Here is a 23,865-nt window from a genome sequence, read left to right as displayed (position 1 = left end):
TGCAGTTCTCATTGGCCTTGGTTCCCAGCCAATGGGAGCTGCAGAGGTGGTGGTTTGGGGCGGAGGCAGTGTGTAGAGCCCCATGGCTGCTCCTTTGTGTAGGAGCTGGTGGGGGAACATGCCGCTGCTTCCAGGAGCTGTGCAGCATCATAGCACATACAGAACAGGGCAAGCTCCCGACCCCATTCCTCGGCTGGAGCACCGGAGCAGGATGCCCTGGACTCAACTCCCCTGCAGGAGCTCGAGGGCCAGATTAAAACGTCTGAAGGGCTGGATGCACGTAGTTTGTGCACCCCTGCGTTAGTGTCTCTGAATAATTGAAGGCCAGATATGGCTGTAGAGGGGATAAAGGAAGAATCGTGAGACCTGCTTCTCTGGGGTTATGCCAATCAATGTCTTCATCGCTTATGATCCTGGATGTCACCAAGTGGAGAGAGTGGCAGCCAATGACTTTTTGGACTCTACGAGGTCCAACCACAACAGTTTTTTGATTATCCTTCTTTTAGATGGAGGGGTGATGTTTCCTCTGATCAGGATCCAGTGGTTAATAAGTGGTTGATAAGTCCTCAGATCCGTCTTGTCCTGATTCGATGGTGCTGACAGTGGTACGGGATAACCTCTTTGAAGAAGATGATGACAAACTGGCTCCTGCTTATGAACAGGAGCAATTGGACACAGATGTCGATCACTTGATGAGCAAGTGGGTGTGGCTTCAGCCACCTTCTCTTCTGAGGATGCATTACAGTTCCATGACCTTGAAGATCATTTAGTAGCCACAATGAATTTAATTGTGGTGACTTGGGAGAACTGCCTCCTCCCCCAACACACACACACTCTGTATTTGACATTTTGAGAGCTATCTCCAGGAATAGGGGGTTGCTTCCCAGTTTTGCAGTCTGCAAAGACTATTTGATTATCTCCTGCCTGCTATCACCCTGTCTCAAAGAAAGCAAACAAACTTTATCAGGTGCCAAAGGAAGTATTTTCTGTATTTTCATACCCATCCTATAACAAACTTGCTACTTGTTGCTGCTGCTAGTAACAACATTAGATCTGGCCAGGCTCACTCCATCCTGAATGATAGAGAATGAAGAAAGATTTAAACACCAAGGAGAAAGGTGTTTTGCTGCTGCTGCTGGTTCACTAATTATCAGGCAGTAATAGCCTGTTATCATTTCCACCTGAGGGAAAAGATGACTGTATTTGTCCAACACTTGCCAGAGGACAAATGAAGATTGGTTAATGCTCTTCTCACAAAAGGACAGAAAGTGACCAAGCATGTACTTTAGGCATCATTCAAAGCCTCAGACCCGTCTGCCAGAGTTTTGTCATCGACAGTTTCCTGGAGGAGGCATACTTGGCTCTGGTCATCACCACTGGATTCAGATATGAGATTTCATGTGGAGGACCAAGCAGTCTGAGGTATTTTTAGTTCCAAGATGGATGAGCTCTTGGAAAACTTAAAGGCGACTAGATCTACTGCTTGGGTCACTGGGTTTCCAAGAAAATAGCTCACAGTGCAATTTGTTGGAATTAGGAGCCATCTGGCTCTGAGATAGTTCCTCTCCCATGTACAAGGGAACTTTGTGCCATTGGTAATGGACAGTGTAACCCTTATAAATAACATGAACATACAAGTATCAGGGGGGTAGCTGTGTTAGTCTGGATCTGTAAAAAGCAACAAAGAGTTCTGTAGCACCTTATAGACTAACAGATGTATTGGAGCATAAGCTTCATACAAGGGGACGTTCACTCATTCCACTTATATTCCAAAGGGGTCAGACAAGAGGATTGGGGTGAGGAGGGATAGCTCTGTGGTTTAACTAATTGGCTTGCTAAACCCAGCATTATGAGTTCAATCCTTGAGAGGGCCATTTAGGGAAGTGGGGTAACAATCTGTTTGGGTATTGGTGCTGCTTTGAGCAGGGGGTTAGTCTTGATGCCCTCCTGAGGTCCCTTCCAACTGTATGGTTGGTGTGTTCTTCATTATATCTATCTGGTGGCCCCTATTAATTTTCCCCACATATCCAGCAAGTAATTTGGAATTAATTGTTTTCTCTTTCCAGCTCACATGGGCAGGAGATGTGATGAGCTACATTATTTACAATTGGAAAGATACTGCCTTCAGAATTATATTGTTCATAAAAGCCCTGGGTTATTCTCCTCCTCATCTCAACAAAAAAATTAACCTCTAACAGGCATCTGTAATTAATTGAAAGAAACTAATTTTTAAAAATTATTCTCTTCCTTATTATTAGAAAAGAAAATGGAAGAGCAGTTGAAAGCGGAGATCAAAAACAGTCTGGGGGCAACCGAGATATTATTGGATGAGAAGTTAGGAAGTGTCCAAACACAGTTAGAAGCCTTGCTACAAAATCCCCTCTCGGGTCTGGAAACACAGATTAAACAGCTGACTAATCAGTTGTCCTCCATTGATCAAAAAGTTTCCCAGGAAATAGAAAAAAAGCTCCAAACTATACACAACATGCAGTTTGCCAGCAGAAATGAGCTGCAGCAATGGAAAGATTGCACAGAGAAGAAACTTTCAACTTCACAGCCCACTCTGGAGAAGAAATTAGAACAGCTAGAGAATCCAGGTAAGACAAGACAAATTTTATATATATATAAAGCATATGAGATCTTTTATAGGGGAGAAGGCAATACACTGCATTTATTGAGAATACAGCAGTAAGCATATGTTTTTCAGTCATATACATATGCCATGCACACAGTTCCACCAGCTAATGTTATAGTTACCAGCCCAGAGTCTGGATCAATCTAGTGGCCAGCCAGATTGGTTGCAAAGGGGAGCCGGTCTCTGTTGCTTGCAATCTGATGCTCCTGGAGTTGTTGGCAAGATGAACCCAAAGTTCCATGGAGAAGCACCCTGTTCTTATAGTCCTTTCTTTTAGTTGAAGTCTATGGATTTTGCTGTGTCATTTTATGACTGGTTACCTTAATTGTTGTTATCTCTTGATGTCTTCTTACATTCCAAAACACCTCTGAGAAACCTGTCTTGGTTTCGATTTAATCAATTATCTTGTGTTTAAGGGTGATAGCCTCCACCTCAGGGTCATCAAGCTGCCCTTCCTCAATCATGGATGTGCCTTGATGGCATCGTTAAGTACTTCACTCCTCCTCCCTTGACCATCTGGCTCTAACAATGGCCTTCACACCTTATCTTTTCCTGATGCATACATTCCTCATTCACACAAACAGTTCTTTACAGATACCTTCAAAAGGAAACAAATAACAGTGTTTTATGTTGAACAAGAAAGGCATCATAAATTAGACCTTACTAAATCTTGTAGCTATCTTTTCCTACATTGGGGCCTGGGCCTCTGGAATTCCTGTAATCTAAACATAGACATAGACAAGGCATGAATAAAAAGAAAATGGCTAATACTAGTATCAACTATCCTATTCATTTATTCTAATATCTTAAACAATCTTTACTGTAAAACATACAATGTATATAGCCAAACATAATCAATCATATTGCACGGTACCCATGGTACAACATATATAAAATATAGTTTGCTTTTTGGGGGTGGAAGTATTTTGTTGGCAAAAGAGCTAACAAACAGCATTTGCCCTGCCTGACTTTTAGCAACAGGGCTCTGTTGAAATGGCCATGTGGCTAAAAGCTGTGTAGTGTAGACAAAGACTCAGTATAAATATTTTGAGGTATTGTTTGAAGACGGTAGAAGGCAGGTGACATGAGAAACCCTTCCCTGTCCCTTTCTGTCCTTTAACAGTATTAGATGGAACGGATTAGATGGAACGGATTAGATTAGAACGGATATAGCCAGAGGGAGGAGTTTGGACGTAAGGAGGGGGGGGGGGGATGGATACTAGACCAATAGGTCATACTGGTGATACTGTGTCCCTACCAAATTGGGTACCAAAGGTGAGAGAAGCCAAACAGCAAAAATTAGGATGTTTGTTCACCAATGTGAGAAGCCTAGGTAACAAAATGGAGGAATTGGAGCTCCTGGTCCGAGAATTGAAACCGGATATCGTAGGAATAACTGAAACATGGTGGAACGGTAGTCATGACTGGAGTACAGGTACGGAAAGGTATGTGCTATTTAGGAAAGACCGAAACAAAGGTAAAGGTGGGGGAGTAGCATTGTATGTCAATAATGAGGTAAACTGTAATGAAATAACTAGTAATGGAATGGATAATACGGAGTCTGTTTGGGCAATGGTCACATTAGGGAAGAAAACTACTAGAGCCTCCCCTGGGATAGTGATTGGGGTGTGCTATAGACCGCCGGGATCTAGTCTGGATATGGATAGAGAACTCTTTAATGTTTTTAAGGAGGTAAATACTAATAGGAATGTATGATCATGGGAGACTTTAACTTCCCAGATATAGATTGGGGAACAAATGCTAGTAATAATAATAGGGCTCAGCTTTTCCTAGACGTGATAGCTGATGAATTCCTTCATCAAGTAGTAGCTGAACCGACGAGGGGGGATAACATTTTAGATTTGGTTGTGGTGAGTAGTGAGGACCTTGTTGAGGAAATGGTTGTAGGGGACAACCTTGGCTCGAGTGATCATGAGCTAATTCGGTTCAAAATAAATGGAAGGATAAACAAAATTGCATCTGAGACTAAGGTTTCCAATTTCAAAAGGGCTAACTTTACTAAATTAAAGCGACAAGTTAGGGAAGTGGATTGGACTAACATATTTAGGGATCTAAAGGCGGAAGACACCTGGGATTATTTCAGGTTGAAGTTGCAGGAGCTGTCAGAGGCCTGTATCCCGAGAAAGGGAAAACGGTCCTTAGGTAGCAGTTTTAGACCGAGCTGGATGAGCAAGCGTCTCAGGGGGGTGATTAAGAAAAAACAGAAAGCGTACAAGGAGTGGAAGATGGGAGGGATCAGCAAAGAAACCTACCTTATTGAGGTCAGAGGGTGTAGGGATGCAGTGAGAAAGGCCAAAAGCCGGGTAGAGATGGACCTTGAGAAGGGAATTAAAACCAATAGTAAAAGGTTTTTTAGCCATATAAATAGGAAGAAAACCAAGAAAGAAGAAGTGGGACCGCTTAAAACTGTAAACGGAGTGGAGATTAAGGATAAGCTAGGCATGGCACAATATCTAAACGAATATTTTGCCTCGGTCTTTAATGAGGCTAATGAAGGGCTTAGGAATAGTGGCAGAGTGACTGATGGGAATGAAGGTGCGGGGTTGGAAATTACAGTATCCGAGGTAGAAGCCAAACTTGAACAGCTTAACAGTAGTAAATCAGGCGGCCCGGATAATCTTCATCCTAGAATATTGAAGGAATTGGCGAGTGAAATTGCAAGCCCGTTAGCGATAATTTTTAACGAATCTCTAAACTCGGGGGTTGTACCGTTTGACTGGAGATTAGCTAATATAGTTCCTATTTTCAAGAAGGGGAAAAAAAGTGACCCGGGTAACTACAGGCCTGTTAGTTTAACATCTGTAGTATGTAAAGTCATGGAAAAAATATTAAAGGAGAGAGTAGTTACGGACCTTGAGGTCAATGGCAATTGGGACAAATTACAACATGGTTTTACGAAAGGTAGATCGTGCCAAACCAACCTGATCTCCTTCTTTGAGAAAGTAACAGATTTTTTAGACAAGGGAAATGCGGTAGATCTAATATATATTGATATCAGTAAGACGTTTGATACGGTACCGCATGAAGAATTACTGGTTAAATTGGAAAATATGGGGATCGAAATGAAAATCCAGAGGTGGATAAGGAACTGGTTAAAGGGGAGACTGCAGCGGGTCGTATTGAAAGGTGATCTGTTGGGTTGGAGGGAGGTTACCAGTGGAGTTCCTCAAGGTTCGGTTTTGGGTCCGATCTTATTCAATCTATTTATCACTGACCTTGGAACCAAAAGTAGGAGTGGGCTGATAAAGTTTGCGGGTGACATGAAGTTGGGAGGTATTGTCAATTCGGAGAAGGATCGGGATATCCTCCAGGGAGATTTGGATGACCTTGTAAACTGGAGTATTAGTAATAGGATGAAATTCATTAGTGAGAAGTGTAAGGTTATGCATTTAGGGATGACTAACAGGAATTTTAGTTATAAGCTGGGGACGCACCAGTTGGAAGTAATGGAAGAGGAGAAGGACCTCAGAGTCCTGGTTGATCGCAGGATGACTATGAGTCGGCAATATGATGTGGCCGTTAAAAAAGCTAATGCGGTCTTGGGATGCATTAGGCGAGGTATTTCTAGTAGAGATAAGGAGGTGCTAGTCCCGTTATACAAGGCGTTGGTGAGACCTCATTTAGAGTACTGTGTGCAGTTTTGGTCTCCCATGTTTAAGAAGGATGAATTCAAACTGGAACGGGTACAAAGAAGGGCCACTAGAATGATCCGAGGAATGGAAAGCCTGTCGTATGAAAGGAGACTTGAGGAGCTTGGTTTGTTTTCCTTAAGCAAAAGAAGGTTGAGAGGAGATATGATTGCTCTCTTTAAATATATCAGAGGGATAAATACCAGGGAGGGAGAGGAATTATTTCAGCTCAGTACTAATGTGGACACGAGAACAAATGGATATAAATTGGCAGTCGGGAAGTTTAGGCTTGAAATTAGACGAAGGTTTCTAACCATCAGGGGAGTGAAATTCTGGAACAGCCTACCGAGGGAAACAGTGGGGGCGAAGGACCTCTCTGGCTTTAAGATTAAGCTTGATAAGTTTATGGAGGGAATGGTTTGATAGGAGAACGTGTTTTAGTCAATAGGTCAATAACGTGCGACCACTGGTAATTAGTACCGAGGGTCAATGTTGGGATATTGAAAGTCTTTTTCCAGAGTGTCTGGCTGGAGAGTCTTGCCCGCATGCTCGGGGTTCAGCTGATCGCCATATTTGGGGTCGGGAAGGAATTTTCTTCCAGGGTAGATTGGCAGTGGCCCTGGAGGTTTTTCGCCTTCCTCCGCAGCATGGGGCAGGGGTCGCTTGCTGGAGGATTATCTGCTACTTGAAGTCTTTAAATCAGGATTTGGGGACTTCAACAGCTGAGTCAAGGGAGAGAATTATTTCAGGAGTGGGTGGGTCAGCTTTTGTGGCCTGCATCTTGCGGGAGGTCAGACTAGATGATCATAATGGTCCCTTCTGATCTTAAGTTCTATGATTCTATAACAGGATGCAAAGGGACTGTAGTCCGCTGTCCTTCAAAGAACTTTAAGTACGAGATATGACTGCAGTCAATACATTGTAAAATAAATAAATAAAGCACGTTATTCCGCTTCTTTACATCAATTTTTACTGCCAAGAAAATTTCAAAGATACACCAGTAAAACAAGAGTAGTGATACCAGTGTGAGACAAAGTCCTATATATGAAAAGTGGACCTAAAATTATGATTTTTAAGGTAAAAGACCTTTTATCCTGATAGTGTTAAAGTCTAAGCTTTCACTCAGAGTTTGATGTTAAAGCAACTGCTCAAAGTTAGGCAGTTAACAGCACCAATCAATAAATTGATACATCTGCCCACAAAATATAGTTACATTTTTGTTTTAGTTTTAATATTGAGGAACTTTCCTTTCTGTGTATGGCTAAATGTTTATGAGTGATCGTTTTCCTGCTAGAAATTAGCTGGAAATCTAAGAAATTGTCATCTTTATTTATAATTGTGTGCTTGTTAAATATAACAAGGACCATTACCCTAGATTATTTGAAAGATTCCATATTGATTAAGGATTAATATAGGATTAATATAACGTATGCACTGAAATCTTGGCGGCAGCTCATTGTCAACATTTAATCCAACGAAGTGGGTATTCACCCACGAATGCTCATGCTCCAAAACGTCTGTTAGTCTATAAGGTGCCACAGGATTCTTTGCTGCTTCTACAGAACCAGACTAACACGGCTACCCCTCTAATACTTCACTCATACCCAGGTACCCTTGAGAGACAACATGGAGAAAGTCACTATTAAGACAAGAGCAGGAGAGTAGAGTTGCAGCGGAAGCAGTGGAGGACTATGGTTAGCACCCCACTCATTTCCTGAGGAAGAACATGTGTACCCAAGAGCACATGACAGACAACATAGAGAAATTCACTACTGAGACAAGAGCCGCAGAGCAGAGTTGCAGTGGAAGCGCTGTATGATGATGGTTTGCAGTCCTACTGCACCGTCTGCTGACAGCAGCACCCAGGACACAATAGCGGCAGTGTCGGTGAGCTGAGCTGAGTGGGCTGCACGCTTGCCATGGTATGATGCCTGCATGGAAAAAAGACGCAAAATGATTGTCTGACGTTGCTTTCATGGAAGGAGGGGCAAATGACGACATGTACCCAAAACTACCTGCAACAATGTTTTTGTCCCATGATGCATTGGGAGCTTAACCCTGAATTCCAATGGGTGGCAGAGACTGCGGGAACTGTGGGATAGCTACCCACAGTTCACTGCTCCATAAGTCGATGCTAGCCATGGTAGTGAGGACGCACTCCACCGACTTAATGCACTTAGTGTGAACATATGCAATTGACTCTATAAAATCGATTTCTAAAAATCGACTTCTACAAAATAGACCAAATTTTGTAGTGTAGACTTCAACAAGTGATTTCTCAAATTCAAGCCTCTCAATACCAGAAGATCATTGTCTCTTTGGGATTCAGGAGGTTGATAGGAACTACCATCTATGTAACGCTTTCAGCTCTTCTCAGAATGTGAACAATGCAGCATTGTATGTTGCCAGTTTACACACCCAGTTGAGACAATCTTCATTTGTTTATCACCATGCCCCAGGACATTCTGCATTCACTGAGGTGGTGGATGAACAGATTGAATGTTCTCCAAGGTGTACTATTCATTCCCCCTGTCCCATCCATGACAATAACAGCAGATGCATTCAACACATAATGGGGAGCCCATTTTTCTTAATTGGTCATTGGGTTTTCCAATAGAAGAGCTCACATTGCAATATGTTGGAATTAGGAGCCATCTGGCTCTGAGATCATCCCTCCCTTATCTACGAGGGAACATTGCACAGGTGGAAATGGACAATATATATTACATGAACCAGCAAGGGGATGCTCACTCATTTGACTTATGTGCCAAAGGCAGATTACAAGATTTGTGTATTCTTCATATCATCTATTTGGTGAGCTTGCATTTAGCAGGGGAAAGAATTGTGCTTGTAGACCATCTCATCAGTTAGAGTTCTCAAATTCACAGGTGGGCCTTGAAGCATGAAATATTTCAAGACATCTTTTCCCTTTGGTGTCAACCCAAGGTAGACCTGTTTGCAAGGGATTTTTTTTAAAGTGTCCTATCTTCTATTCAAGTGTTGGGAGGGACCCTCAGTCCCTTTCTGATACCTTCTTTCTACATTGGGAAAGGGAGAACTGTATGCTTTCACTCTTTCCATTAATTCAGAAAGTGGTGACGATTCAGTAGGAAAGGGCAAAAAATCTTGATTGCTCCAGTTTGGGTGAGACAGCAATGGTACAGATGCTTCTTGCAGTTGTCAGATGGATGATATATGCACCTTCCACTATCTCCAGATATTTTGTCACAGTAGATTCACAATCTCTTCATAAGAAAATAAGAACTGCTATACTGGTTCAGACCAATGATCCATATAGCCCAGTATCCTGTCTTCCTTTAGTGGGCAATGCCAGGTGCTTCAATTAATTATCAAGTGATCCATCGTCTGTCGCCCTTTCCCAGCTTCAGAGATACAGAGGCTAGGGATACCATCCCTGCGCATCCTGACCAGTAGCCATTGATGGATCTAATCTCCATTAATTTATTTAGTTATTTTTTGAACCCTGTTAGTTTTGGCATTCATAACATCCTCTAGCAAAGAGTTCCACAGGTTGACAATGTGTTGTATGAGGAAATACTTCCTTTTGCTGCCTTTAAACCTGATGCATATTAATTTCATTTGGTGACCCCTAGTTCTTGTGTTATGAGAAGTAAATAACACCTCCTTATTTACTTTCTCCATATCAATCATGATTTTATAGACCTCTATCATATCCCCCCTTAAACGTTTCCTTTCCAAGCTGAAAAGTCCCAATCTTATTAATCTCTCCTCCTATAGAAGCTCTTTCATACCCCTAATAATTTTTAGAAGCAGCAAAGAATCCTGTGGCACCTTATAGACTAACAGACGTTTTGAAGCATGAGCTTTCGTGGGTGAATACCCACTTCTTTGGATGCAAGCGGGTATTCACCCACAAAAGCTCGTGCTGCAAAACGTCTGTTAGTCTATAAGGTGCCACAGGATTCTTTGCTGCTTCTACAGAACCAGACTAACATGGCTACCCCTCTGATACTAATAATTTTTGTTGCCTTTTCCTGTACCGTACTGTTTCCAATTCCAATATATCTTTTTTGAGATGGGGTGACCACGTCTGCATGCAGTATTCAAGATGTGGGTTTACCACGGATTTAGATAGCGGCAATATGATATTTTCTGTCTTATTATCTATCCCTTTCTTAATGATTCCCAGCATTCTGTTAGCTTTGTTGACTGTTGTTGCACATTGAGTGGATGTTTTCAGAGAACTGTCTACAATGACTCCAAGATTTCTTTCTTGATTGGTAACAGCTAATTACTGCCCCATCATTTCATGTGTATAGTTGGGATTATGTTTTCCAGTGTGCATTACTTTCATAGAATCACAGAATCATAGAATATCAGGGTTGGAAGGGACCTCAGGAGGTCATCTAGTCCAATCCCCTGCTCAAAGCAGGACCAATTCCCAACTAAATCATCCCAGACAGGGCTTTGTCAAGCCTGACCTTAAAAACCTCTAAGGAAGGAGATTCCACTACCTCCCTAGGTAACCCATTCCAGTGTTTCACCACACTCCTAGTGAAAAAGTTTTTCCTAATATCCAACCTAAACCTCCCCCACTGCAATTTGAGACCATTACTCCTTGTTCTGTCTTCTGGTACCACTGAGAACAGGCTAGATCCATCCTCTTTGGAACTCTCTTTCATGTAGTTTAAAGCAGCTATCAAATCCCCCCTCATTCTTCTCTTCTGTAGACTAAACAATCCCAGTTCTCTCAGCCTTTCCTCATAAGTCATGTGCTCCAGCCCCCTAATCAGTTTTGTTGTCCTCCGCTGGACTCTTTCCAATTTTTCCACATCCTCCTTATAGTGTGGGGCCCAAACCTGGACACAGTACTCTAGATGAGGCCTCACCAATGTCGAATAGAGGGAAATTATCACATCCCTTGATCTGCTGGCAATGCCCCTACTTATACAGCCCACAATGCCATTAGCCTTCTTGGCAACAAGAGCACACTGTCGACTCATATCCAGCTTCTTGTCCACTGTAACCTCTAGGTCCTTTTCTGCAGAATTGCTGCCTAGCCATTTGGTCCCTAGTCTGTAGCAGTGCATAGGATTCTTCCGTCCTAAATGCAGGACTCTGCACATGTCCTTGTTGAACCTTATCAAGTTTCTTTTGGGCCAATCCTCTAATTTGTCTAGTTCCCTCTGTATCCGATCCCTACCCTCCAGCGTATCTACCACTCATCCCAGTTTAGTGCCATCTGCAAACTTGCTGAGAGTGCAGTCCATGCCATCCTCCAGATCTTTAATGAAGATATTAAACAAAACCAGCCTCAGGACCGACCCCTGAGGCACTCCGCTTGAAACTAGCTGCCAACAAGACTTTGCATTTATCAACACTGAATTTCATCTACCATTTTGTTGCCCATTCACACAGATTTGTGAGATCCCTTTGTAACTCTTCACAGTCTGCTTTGGACTTAACTATCTTGAGTTGTTTTGTATCATCTGCAAATTTTCCCTCCTCACTGTTTACCCTTTTTCCAGATAATTTATGAATATGGTAAACAGGACTGAGAACAGTACAGACCCTAGTTACCTCTTTCCATTCTGAAAACTCTGAATTTATTCCTACCCTTTGTTTCCTATCTTTTAACCAGTTACTGATGCATGAGAGGACCTTACCTCTTATCCACTGGCAGTTTACTTTGCTTAAGAGCCTTTGGTGGGGGACCTTGTCAAAGGCATTCTGAAAATCTAAGTACATTATATCCACTGTATCCCCCTTGTACACATGCTTGTTGACCCCCCTCAAAAATTCAAATAGATTGGTGAGGCATTATTTCCTTTTACAAAAAAGCATTTGACTCTTCCTCCATAATTCATGTTAATCTATGTATCTCATCATTCTGTTGTTTACTATCGTTTCAACCAATCTGGTATTGAAGTTAGGCTTACTAGCCTGTAATTATCAGAGGGGTACCCGTGTTAGTCTGGATCTGTAAAAGCAGCAAAGAGTCTATAGACTAACACTCATGAAAGCTCATGCTCCAAAACATCTGTTAGTCTATAAGGTGCCACAGGACTCTTTGCTGCTAGCCTGTAATTGCTGGGATTGCCTTTGGAGCCTATTTAAAAAAATTGGCATGAAAATAGCTAGCTTCTAGTCATCTGGTACAGAAGCTGATTTTAATTATTTTAATGATAACTACTACAGTTAGTAGTTCTGCAATTTCACATTTGATTGCCTTCAGAACTCTTGGGTGAATATCATCTGGTCCTGGTTACTTATTACTGTTTAATTTATCAATCTGTTCCAAAACCTCCTCTAATGACACCTAAATTTGGGATAGTTCCTCACATTTCTCACCTAAAAAGAATGGATCAGGTTTAGGAATTTCCCCCATATCCTCAGCCATGAAGACTGATTCAAAGAATTCATTTATTTTCTCTGCAATGGCTCGATAGTCCTTTAGTGCTCCTTTAGCATCTTGATTGTCTAGTGTCCCCACTGGTTGTTTAGCAGGATTCCTGCTTCTGAGGTACTTAGTAATTTTTTTGCTCTTATTTTTAGACTCTTTGGCTAGCTGTTCTTGAAAATGTTTCTTAGGCTTCTTAATAATATTTTTACACTTCATTTGCTAGAGTTTATGCTCCTAGCTTCCTCAATAGAATTTAACTTCCATTTTTTAAAGGATGCCTTTTTGCCTCTAACTGCTTCTTTTACTTTGTTGTTTAGCCACAGTGGCACTTTTTTGGTTCTCTTACTATAGTTTGAGGTATACATTTACATTTAACATCTAGAATGGTGTCTTTTAAAAAGTTTTCATGCAGCTTGCAGGAATTTCACTTTTGGCACTGTACCTTTTAATTTCTGTTTAACTAACTCCCTCAGGAATGTAACAGCTGAAGACTAGTCAAAGCCCAATGGCCCACGCTGTCATTACTTTTTATTTGATACTGAATATACTGCTCAGTTCTAGACAAATACCAACAAGAAATTGTTTCCAATTGTTTCAAAATGGGCTGGATTTGCTGCTTGGATGGAAGGAAAATCTGAATCTCCAGTGGCAGTTTCTCAACCCAGTAATCTGGAGTTTTTAATGTACTTGAAATCTGAAAGATTGTCTAATTCTTCTTTAGGAGTTCACCTGGCTACTATTTCAGTTTATCAAAAAATTGGTGAAGGATAGATCTTTAGTTGTACATAATTCTGTCAGAAGGCTTATAAATGGGTTATCCAACATATATCCTCCTTTTGGGGATATCCTGTCCTATCTTTGGATCTTAATTTGCTATTATCTATATGTGACACTCTATACCTCGGGGGATCACCCTGTAACCCCCATATTTATCCTTTGTATATAATTGTAATATTTCATGTAAAACATGCCATGTAGGGTATCATGGGAAAGATTATGATCTGCTGAATCCGATTGTTTATCTAAATATGTATGTCATTAGTGCATACAAAGTTATGAGATTGTGTTGTGTTTTTGTCAATAAAATATGCTGTGAGTTTGGGAATCACCCAGATATTAGCTCCCAGAGACAAGAATAAGAGAGTCAACCATGGACAGCCTTTGTCCAGCAAGGGCATTACAATTCAATGACTCACTTGCACAAGGCCACACCAGGGGAATTGCTCAACCTTGCCTGGTGACTCAGCAATGCCCACCAGCCATGCCTGGACTTGTGTTCTCCAAGCACATGGACTGAGGGTATGAGCCAGAGGCCGCATGGTTTGTTCTTTCTCCTCCTGCACCCATGCTGAAGGCAGTGAGTACGCTGGAGCTGAGGAGACTGGTCCCCAGGCTAACAGAAAGAGCCTGTGTATGAAAGATTGTAACTAATTTGCAGTATCCTGTAGGGTGAGAAAAACTGCTTAGTCTAGATATTGGCCAGTTTAATGAGGTTAAGAATTTAGACTGCATGTTTATCTTTTATTTTCTTTTTGTAATTACTCTGACTTTTTCCCTATCACTTATAATCACTTAAAGTCTATCTTTTGTAATCAATACACTTATTGTAATGTTTATCCTTACCAGTGAGTTTGACTGAGTAAATCTGCTCATGTTGCAAAGGCTGGCGTGTGTCCACTTTCCATTGGTGAAATGGTGAATCAATTAATAAACTTGCATTTCTCAAGAAAGGATCTTGAGCTGGTGGGATTTAGCTGGTGCCTTTCTCTGTGTGATTCATGAGTGTCTCTGGGAGCATTCATGCAATCAGGCTGTGCATGGGGCTCTATATGTGCTTATACTGAGTGGTAACAGCACCTGAAGGGTTTGCGACTTGTAACCAGTAAGGCATTGTGAGAGACAACCCAGAATAGTGAGTTAAGGGGGAACAGCAGCCCCAGAGTCTCAGGTTGCACCCTGGGGATCCCATTATGCTATGTGTGTGAGATAACCCTTTGAACCCAGGGTGGAGTGTTCAATATTTTATTTAATTGTTAAAGTTGCCTTCATCACTGCTTTTACATCATCCAAAATTGCACATTCTGATGACTGACCTGCCATTTACTAATTTAAACAAAGATAAAATTGTTCTTAGGCCTAATCTCAGGTTTCTACCAAAAATAGTGTCTGAGTTTAGCATCAATCAGACTATTAAAGTACAGGATTTTTTTGCCAAACTTTGTGCTAATAAAGTGGAGTCTGTGTTACATATTTTAGATGTTAAGAGAGCTCTGGCTTATGACTTACACAGAACTGAGAGTATTAGATGGTTTGTTTCTTATGCTAAGAATAATATGGGTCATAATGTGTCTGCTTCAATTGCTTCCAGATGAGTTAAATAATGCATTGTGTAATATTACAGGTTAGTTCAGGGGTCTCAAACATGCGGCCCGCGGGCCGCATGCAGCCCGCGGAGCTCTTCCCTGCGGCCCGCGGAGCTCTCCAGGGCCGCCCAGAGGGGGGGGGCAAAGGGGGCAATTTGCCCCGGGCCCCCAAGAGAAAAGCGGAGGCTCCCGCCTCCGCCCCTCTGCTGGAGCCTCGGCGCATAGAGCACCAATTCTCCGTCCGAGCGCCTGAGCCCCGCCCCGATCCGAGCCGCGTGGGGAGGGGGCAGGGCTGGGAGCTCTGGGCTGAGCGCTGCGCTCGGCATGGAGCTCACAGCCCCGACCCCTCACCACGCGGCTCAGAGCGGGACGAAGCTCAGGCCTCGCCGGAGATGCGCTCGGGTAAGGGGGGAAGGGAAGCGGGACCTGCCGGGGCCGGGCCGGGCCGGGGGAAGGGAAGCGAGACCCGCCGGGGCCGGGCCGGGCCGGGGGGTGGGGGAGGGAAGCGAGACCCGCCGGGGCCGGGGTGGGAAGCGGGACTGGCCGGGGTGGGGAAAAGAGGGACCCGCCGCCGCCGAAGCGCAGCCCGGTCTTCGGCGGCGGGGGGCCCCTTCCGTTCCGGGACCCGCCGCCTAAGTGCCCCAAAGACCCGCGGCGGAGCAGGGCCGCCCAGAGGGGGGGGCAAAGGGGGCAATTTGCCCCGGGCTCCGCAGGGGCCCCCAAGAGAAAAGCGGAGGCTCCCGCCTCCGCCCCCTCTCTGTCCGAGCGCCTGAGCTCCGCCCCGATCCGAGCCACGTGGGGAGGGGGCGGGGCTGGGAGCTCTGGGCTGAGCGCTGCGCTCGGTGTGGAGCTCACAGCCCCGCCCCCTCACCACGCGGCTCTGAGCGGGACGAAGCTCAGGCCTCGCCGGAGACGCGCTCGGGTAAGGTGGGGGGGAAGCGGGAGCCGCCGGGGAGGAGGTGGAGAAGAGACAGGGCAGGGGCGGGGCCTCATGGAAGGGGTGGATTGGGGGTGGGGCCAGGGGCAGCAAGGGGGCGTGTCAGTGATGCGGCCCTCGGGCCAATGCACTAGTCCTCATGCGGCCCTCGGGGTCATTTGAGTTTGAGACCCCTGGGTTAGTTCAATTTCCTGAAACTCCTATTGTATGGTCTTATTCTGTTAGAACTGAAGGAGCATCTTTTGCTTCATTTCAACATGATTGTATTTAAGGAAATTTGCAAAGCTGCTAGCTGAAAGTCAGTGCACAAATTCACTAAACATTATGTACTGGATCTTGCTTCTGGAGTGGATGTCACATTTGGCCAAGCAGTGTTATAATCATTGTTCATTGGGACTTTGTTCCCACTTCTGGGATTTTTAGCACTGCTTGTCAAACTACCCTTAAGTGGGAATTTGCCAAGCCACTCTAAGAAGTAATGGAGGTTACTTACTTGTGACCAGAGTCCTTTGAGATAATTCTACCTACTCACACTTCCTGTCCACCTTCTCCTCTTTCTCAGACTCCTGCCATGGTTTTCTGGGTTGTCAGTGGAAGAAAATGAGGCAGTGGAGACACTGAGGGGAGGGGAGGGATGTGCATTGCATTCCAGCAGGCACTGGCATATAAGAAAACCCTTGAAGATATCACTGGCATGGAAACAGAGTGTAGTGAAGTAAGAAACATGACATTAGACAGACGAAGTTGGAAAGACTGTGGCTGCCTTGTGCTATAAGGCACAAGAGCACTCAATCTCCCAAGATCCTTTTCACAGAGGGGGACTGGAGGAGTCCTCAAAACCACTCAGAGGGCAAGCCCCCCTTGGAATCCACCACATATTGGAGATGGCAGGGTCAACCCCTTAAGATGGGTATGCCCACCCCAGATCCTGGCACACACATGGGGCAATGAGAAGGACTTAGACAGCACCAGAGGAGCAATATCCCCCCCCCCCCAATATGTGGGCACACCCAAGGGGAGGATGGAAATGGGCTGATATATGCCCTTGCCCCTATTCTCCCCCAAGTCTCCTGACATTCATCTCTCTTCCCAGTGTCCCACTCCTTCATCCCTAATGCCCCTCCCCTCCCAGGAAGCTTTCACATGTCTAATTTGTTTCCCAAATATTTTATTACCATCACCACCATCAAAATGAAATTACTATCCATGACTCACACATTGTAGCAACCTACATCCACTCAGTCCAAGAACTCCTTTTGTCTTAGCTGGGACCTTGTGATAATTTATCCTTAGTTATGTTAATTGAAGGATGTGTTTACAGCCATCAATCTCAATGATATCTGTGATTCATTCAGTTATTAGTACCTCTCAGTTTAACAGTACAAAGCAACAAAAAGAAACAGATTGGGATCTTTTTTGGGGGGTGGGGAAATGTAATTTGGGAATACCATGGTCAAATGACCTGAATTTGGACCACTAATTTGACCCCAGACCTCCTTCAGACACACCCATTTTCAAAATAAGCTGAGTAACTGTTCAGATTTTAGAGTACTTACAAGCCTATGTGAGCGGGGAAACACATCCCTCTTTCATGCTGTAAATATAGCCTTCTGTCTCTGGGCATGAAGATGCTGCTTTACTCTGGGCACCCAGATGCCTGTCTCATGTCTAAAGATCCAGTGTAATCCTCAGACCAGGTGAAGATAGGTGGTCTGCAGTCCATGGGGCTCACTCTGCTAGGCATGCCCAGGGCCTGAGGCATGGAGGAGGCAGCTTCCCATTTAACCTTTACCTCACTAGGGAGAGAAACAACTCAGGCTGTGAGAGGCCCTGGTTCAGTTCCCCCCTTGGCTTGATGGGAAAGGATTTGAACAGGAGTTTCTCATCTCTCAGGCGAATCCCCAACCAATGGGATAGTCTCTCCTGTTGAAGCCATTGCACATTAATATTTGCATTGAGCCATGGAGAAAGAACTGAAAGACTAAATCTATAGTCCCAGGTTTCGGGAACTCATTGGGTGAGGAATTAAACCAGGGTCTCTACCATTCTGTGCGGGTTCCTTAGCCACTGTACTAAAGTTTATAAGGGACGCTGTCTCCTCCTTCCCCTCTCCCCACCATTCTGTGTGGGTTTAGGTAGGTTCCTAAGCCATTCATGCAAAAAATGACCTAAGCAACCTGACTGCAGGAGCAGGTTTCTGGTTGCAGGTCACCACTAGAGACAGAGGCCTCCTTGCCCCATAAGTTTCGATACCAAACACCATGAGAGGGGCACCCCTTCTTGTCACCATCTCACATTGGCTTGCTTAGATAGTTCCCTGCCTAGTGTCCTGACTTCTGTGGATGCCATTCTCAGGCATCTTTCTCTCTCCCCATCAGTTGTATAGGTGGTATCTACCACTGATGAAGCACAGTCCACATTGGCACTTTTCATCAGTAAAACTTTTGTCTGCCAGGGAGTGGTTTTTTCACACCCCTGGATTACAAAAGTTTTACCAACAAAAGTGCAGTGTAGACATAGTCTTAATGTCTAGACTACAGCCTTCCTCCTCCCCATATAAGTGCCCTGTTACTCTGACATCATAACTGCATCTCCACGAGAAGTGTAGAGCTTATGTTGGGGTAGTTAGGGCAACGCCTTGTCTGTGTAGACACTGCATTACTTACATTGGGCTGTTGGCTGCCTTGTAAATTTCATGGTAGGAGCTTTGAAATTAACAAACAAGCCAGCAGCTAGAGCCCGCCTGCCCCCTGCTGCCCTGGAGAGTTGGGTGGCTGGACCCCACTCCCAGCTGGAAGCCAGGGTGAGAAGCCCAGCAGGCTTCTCCCCCAACCCCTGCTCCCAGATGGAAACCTTGGCTGTCTTGTCAATTTCATGTTTCAGTGATGGAGCTTCGGAATTGACAACCTGGAATGAGTGGCTGGGGTGGGAAGAGGGAGACAACCCGGGGCAGCTGGACTCAATTCCCAAGGGGCAAGAAGCCCCAGACAGCTTTTCCCCCCACCACACTCCTGGTGGGGAACAGGGAGGCAAGAACCCCCAGGCAGTTACCCCCACTCCCAGCAGGGGCTATTTTGAAACAGATAAGATTTCCTATATCTACACCAAAGTACCAAATGAGGGTCAAGTCTCTCACTGCATAGTGACAAAAAACAGATGAGAAGTCACATGACTATCTGCTACTGTAGGGGAAGAAGCAGCTTTAAATGTGGTGGTGTTGTGTGATGTTTTGTTTTGGCTATTTTTGTTTGTTTGTTTGTTTTGCAGAAACCATGTCAATCCTAAGGAAAATAGAAATTGTATCTGTGTTGCTAGTTTTCAAATGGCAGTAAAATGAGTTATTATTAATTGTAAAAAAGTGATTAATGCACACACATGCACACACACACATACACACTGATTAGATAGCTTTGTCAGCATTACTAAACATGTTACTGACATGGGTGCTACAGGACAGCATGCAACTTGCAGTATCATTAAATCCTCTAGGGAAATTCCAGTTTGTGTCAAGAGTCCCCAGTGTGGGAGAAGGTTCCTCTTGTGTTCTTAGATCCTGCAGTTCCTTGGGCCTCAATAATGGCTCTGAGGGCTTGTCTACATGGGGGAACTGACATACAAAGCTATAGTGCAATAACCATTCTGCTATAGCTGTTCCAGAATAACTCCCGCTATGGATGCTCTGTTCCAAAACACAAATGTCTTTATTCCAGCATAATTACTCTGCTATGGAAGTTGAGTAATTATTCTAAAATGAAATAATTTTTGTTTTGGAATAGAGTGGCCACGTGTAGGTGTTATTCTGGAATAGCTAAATGTTACTGGAATAGCTATTATGGAATTGTTATTTTAATATTGCTATGTTGGGAATTTTCCCCTGTGTAGACAAGGCCTTACTGTTTCCATTGACTTAACTGTGAACCAGAAAACTCATGTATCAATTCAGTTTTTCTGACCTTTTCACTCTCTCTCTTTCAGAAATGGAAAAACTAAGAATTGAATTAGGTAAGAAAAATGCATTTTCAGTAAATAAAGTAAACCATGCTCTAGTAATTGTGTATTAGATCATAGTCAATACAGCAGTGAACAGTGCAGGGAAAGATGGAAAATGTACCTTCATCTGAAGCAGCTGGTACTAGCTACTATTGGTGACAGAATACAAGATTAGATGGACCACCCAGTCTGGCAATTCCTGTGTTCTTAATGTGCATGCATATTGGTTGTGGGGTGTATGTGAACATGTAAGCATCATTTCTGAGAGTTTTAATTTCTGCAATTTCCATGTTGCACCAGTAAATTGTCCCATGCTTTGTCTGACATCCTCCTTTACCCTCAGTCTGAAAGATTCCTTCAGCTAGAATGAGAAAAATATGTTGTATGTGCATCTTCTCAGTCAATGTTTGTTTCTTATTTTGATTTCAGATTGGAGAAGGGCTCGCAACAATGCAGGTAACAGAATACACATAGAACACACCCAGTTACTACACTGATGAGTGCAGTGTGATACCCTGAAGAGAATAAGGAATGAAGATAATACTACTGTAAATTTAGGTCCAGATCCTCTAGTGCAATCAGACTTCCTTGGATTGTTTTAATTACTCAAAGCAGCCTCAAAGCCAGCTTGGCCCCTGCATGATTCCCCCAGTACATGGCATCCACACCAATTCTTTGCCACCTCCCTTCTGGTTTCAGATACAGCATGTGGCTGGTACAGTTGATAAAAAGGGTCCTCCTGTGTCATAGTGATCCCCAGCTTCAGGGCAGCCACCTGGATCTTGCACAGCTGTTGTACTTTAGACTAACCTAGAGGCTGCTCTAACATATGGGCCAATGACAGATATCCCAAGAATTCGGAGAGGTCAGACACACAGACTTCACCTGCAGTTCAGCATCTGGGTCACAAACTGTTGTCATCCTAGACATCCTAGCCACATCCTGAGGCCACCACTTGCTTTGTCCCTCACTTCAGAAAATCTTCCATTTATTTTAGGGCCTGACTCTGACCTCTCAGCAGCTTCACACTGGTGTAATTCCAGTGAATTCTGAGTCCCCCAGTGACCTAGACTTTCAGTCTGAGGTACTCTGAGGTCTCTATGCCCCCTATGCACACGTAAGCACAGCCCTCCAGCCTCCTTCCTTGAAGAGGTCCCAACAAGTCCTTGCTCTCCTAAGAGAAGCAGCCACATCTGGAGCAGCACCAGGGTGGGGACTGGGGTTAGGCCGTGAGAGGCTCAAGACCATTTAGAACTAGGCAACACCAGCAGACATTTAAAATGGAACAATTAGTGAAAGTGTGATGGGCAGTAGGCTTGGAGCTGTTTAGGATTTAAATGATTTTGGCAAGAAATGCAGGGAAAAGTGGGGGTAACCAGCTATAATGGGAAGTGCGTGTTAGAAATAATTAAAATACTGTTGGGTTGAACAGAAAAGGGGTACAGTTGGTCAGTAAGGGTGTAATCTTTCCTAACCAACTGTGAAGATCTGGGCTGATGAGGGGAGGCTTATGTGGCACAAGAACTGAATTTCTCACCCTTTGCTTGACATTATCTGTCTCTTTCAGTCTGTCTTCCTTGTCTATTCAGCTTGTGAGCTCTTTTATCAGGGACTGTGTCCACCTTTGCCCGTGCAGCGCTCAGCACAATGTGCACGGATCTGTTCTGAGGCCTTTGGGCACAACTACTGATAATACAGGGATCATGACAGTAATACATAAGTAACAATAGTAAGTTTTGAGGGAGTTTGCAACAATGTGTCCTTTGAATTCATTTAAATAATCAGCTCTTGTGTTTTAAATGAACATCACATCCTAGTTCTGAGTTATGGGTCAAATACTCTACGTAAACTTCAAACAAATTTCTAAAATGTTTTAACTCTACACTAAATTGTCCATTGTACAAGATGAAAGGACTAAGTCCTGCAAACCTAATTTAGGAGAAAATGCTATTGAAACTGCAGGATTAGGCCCAATATTTCCCCTTTTTCCAGCTCAAGCTGCCATTATACCGGTGATTCTCAGAATTAAAACTCTCTTTTTGCAGATGACATCACTCTTGATGCAGACACAGCCCACCCCAACCTCTGCATTTTTGGGAATAAGAAGAATTTGAAACTTGAAGCCCAACCTGAAAAAGTTCCATCAAACCCAGGGAGGTTTGATTCGACTGTGTGTGTGTTGGGCTTTGAAGGATTCTCCTCTGGAAAGCACTACTGGGAGGTGGATATTGGGAGCAGCACTGACTGGGACCTGGGGGTGGCCAGGAAATCAATACAGAGAAAAGGAAAACTTTCCCTGTCTGCTAAAGAGGGATTCTGGGCTCTAAGTCAGAGTGGGAGAGATTATTGGGCAAAAACAGATCCATGGACCCGGGTCCTGGTGCAGAAAAAGCCCAAGAAAATTGGAGTTTACCTTAGTTACCAAGAGGGGCAGGTGACCTTTTTCAATGTAGCTGACATGTCTGTCTTGTTCACATTTAATGATTGTTCATTCTCAGACGAGGTTTATCCGTTCTTTAAGAATTCTCACAAAGAAACAACAATGAGAATTTGTTCTATAAAAGAAGATTAAACGTTTTAAAATGTGGTGAGAACTACAGAAGAGAAGGATAAAGTCCATGAACCACTAGGAAACCTCATAAATAATTTTGATCCCCCGGATCCCTGATATCTGGGGAAGAAATATTTGAACCACTCAGTTTTCCATTTTTATATAATGTATTAACTAAATTAAGTAATGGGGGAAGGGGAAGAGAAACTAATAAAAAAGATACAAATATAGCTAAAATAAAATGAGTTCAAACAAAATTATTTTATCAATACAGTTATCAGGTTAATCAATTCAAAACTATATCAAATAACTCCTCTATATACCCTAACAAGCCAAAACTATTTGGACTTTGTCCAGTTAGGTCGAAGCTTGTACTCCAGCCAAAGGCAAGGGGAGCAAACCAGACCAAAAGATAAAGCTGATGTTTGAAACACAGATTAAATGTTAAGTATCAGAGGGGTAGCCGTGTTAGTCTGGTTCTGTAAAAGCAGCAAAGAATCCTGTGGCACCCTTATAGACTAACAGATGTTTTGGAGCATGAGCTTTCGTGGGTGAATACTCACTTCGTTGGATTAAATGTTGACAATGAGCTGCCGCCAAGATTTCAGTGCATACGTTATATTAATCCTACATTAATCCTTAATCAATATGGAATCTTTCAAATAATCTAGGGTAATGGTCCTTGTTATATTTAACAAGCACACAATTATAAATAAAGATGACAATTTCTTAGATTTCCAGCTAATTTCTAGCAGGAAAACGATCACTCATAATCATTTAGCCATACACAGAAAGGAAAGTTCCTCAATATTAAAACTAAAACAAAAATGTAACTATATTTTGTGGGCAGATGTATCAATTTATTGATTGGTGCTGTTAACTGCCTAACTTTGAGCAGTTGCTTTAACATCAAACTCTGAGTGAAAGCTTAGACTTTAACACTATCAGGATAAAAGGTCTTTTACCTTAAAAATCATAATTTTAGGTCCACTTTTCATATATAGGCCTTTGTCTCACACTGGTATCACTACTCTTGTTTTACTGGTGTATCTTTGAAATTTTCCTGGCAGTAAAAATTGATGTAAAGAAGCGGAATAACGTGCTTTATTTATTTATTTTACAATGTATTGACTGCAGGACAGTGGACTACAGTCCCTTTGCATCCTGTTATAGAATCATAGAACTTAAGATCCAAAGGGACCATTATGATCATCTAGTCTGACCTCCCGCAAGATGCAGGCCACAAAAGCTGACCCACCCACTCCTGAAATAATTCTCTCCCTTGACTCATCTGCTGAAGTCCCCAAATCCTGATTTAAAGACTTCAAGTAGCAGATAATCCTCCAGCAAGCGA

General features: G+C 43.3%; 1 protein-coding gene across 1 annotated transcript; it reads left to right on the top strand.

Moving 5' to 3' along the window:
• The first annotated feature begins 590 nt into the window (after positions 1–590).
• On the top strand, positions 591–22,532 carry LOC120393647 (butyrophilin subfamily 1 member A1-like). Its single transcript, XM_039518242.1, has 5 exons — positions 591–696; positions 2,259–2,597; positions 19,946–19,972; positions 20,390–20,416; positions 22,006–22,532. Exons 1-5 carry the CDS (start codon positions 591–593, stop codon positions 22,530–22,532), a joined length of 1,026 nt encoding a protein of 341 aa, XP_039374176.1.
• Positions 22,533–23,865: the final 1,333 nt, after the last annotated feature.

Source organism: Mauremys reevesii, unplaced genomic scaffold (genome assembly GCF_016161935.1).
Source record: "Mauremys reevesii isolate NIE-2019 unplaced genomic scaffold, ASM1616193v1 Contig28, whole genome shotgun sequence".
Taxonomy (NCBI): Eukaryota; Metazoa; Chordata; order Testudines; family Geoemydidae; genus Mauremys; species Mauremys reevesii.
The sequence above is the reverse complement of the archived record's forward strand: the minus strand, read 5'-3'. Positions and strand labels throughout refer to the sequence as shown.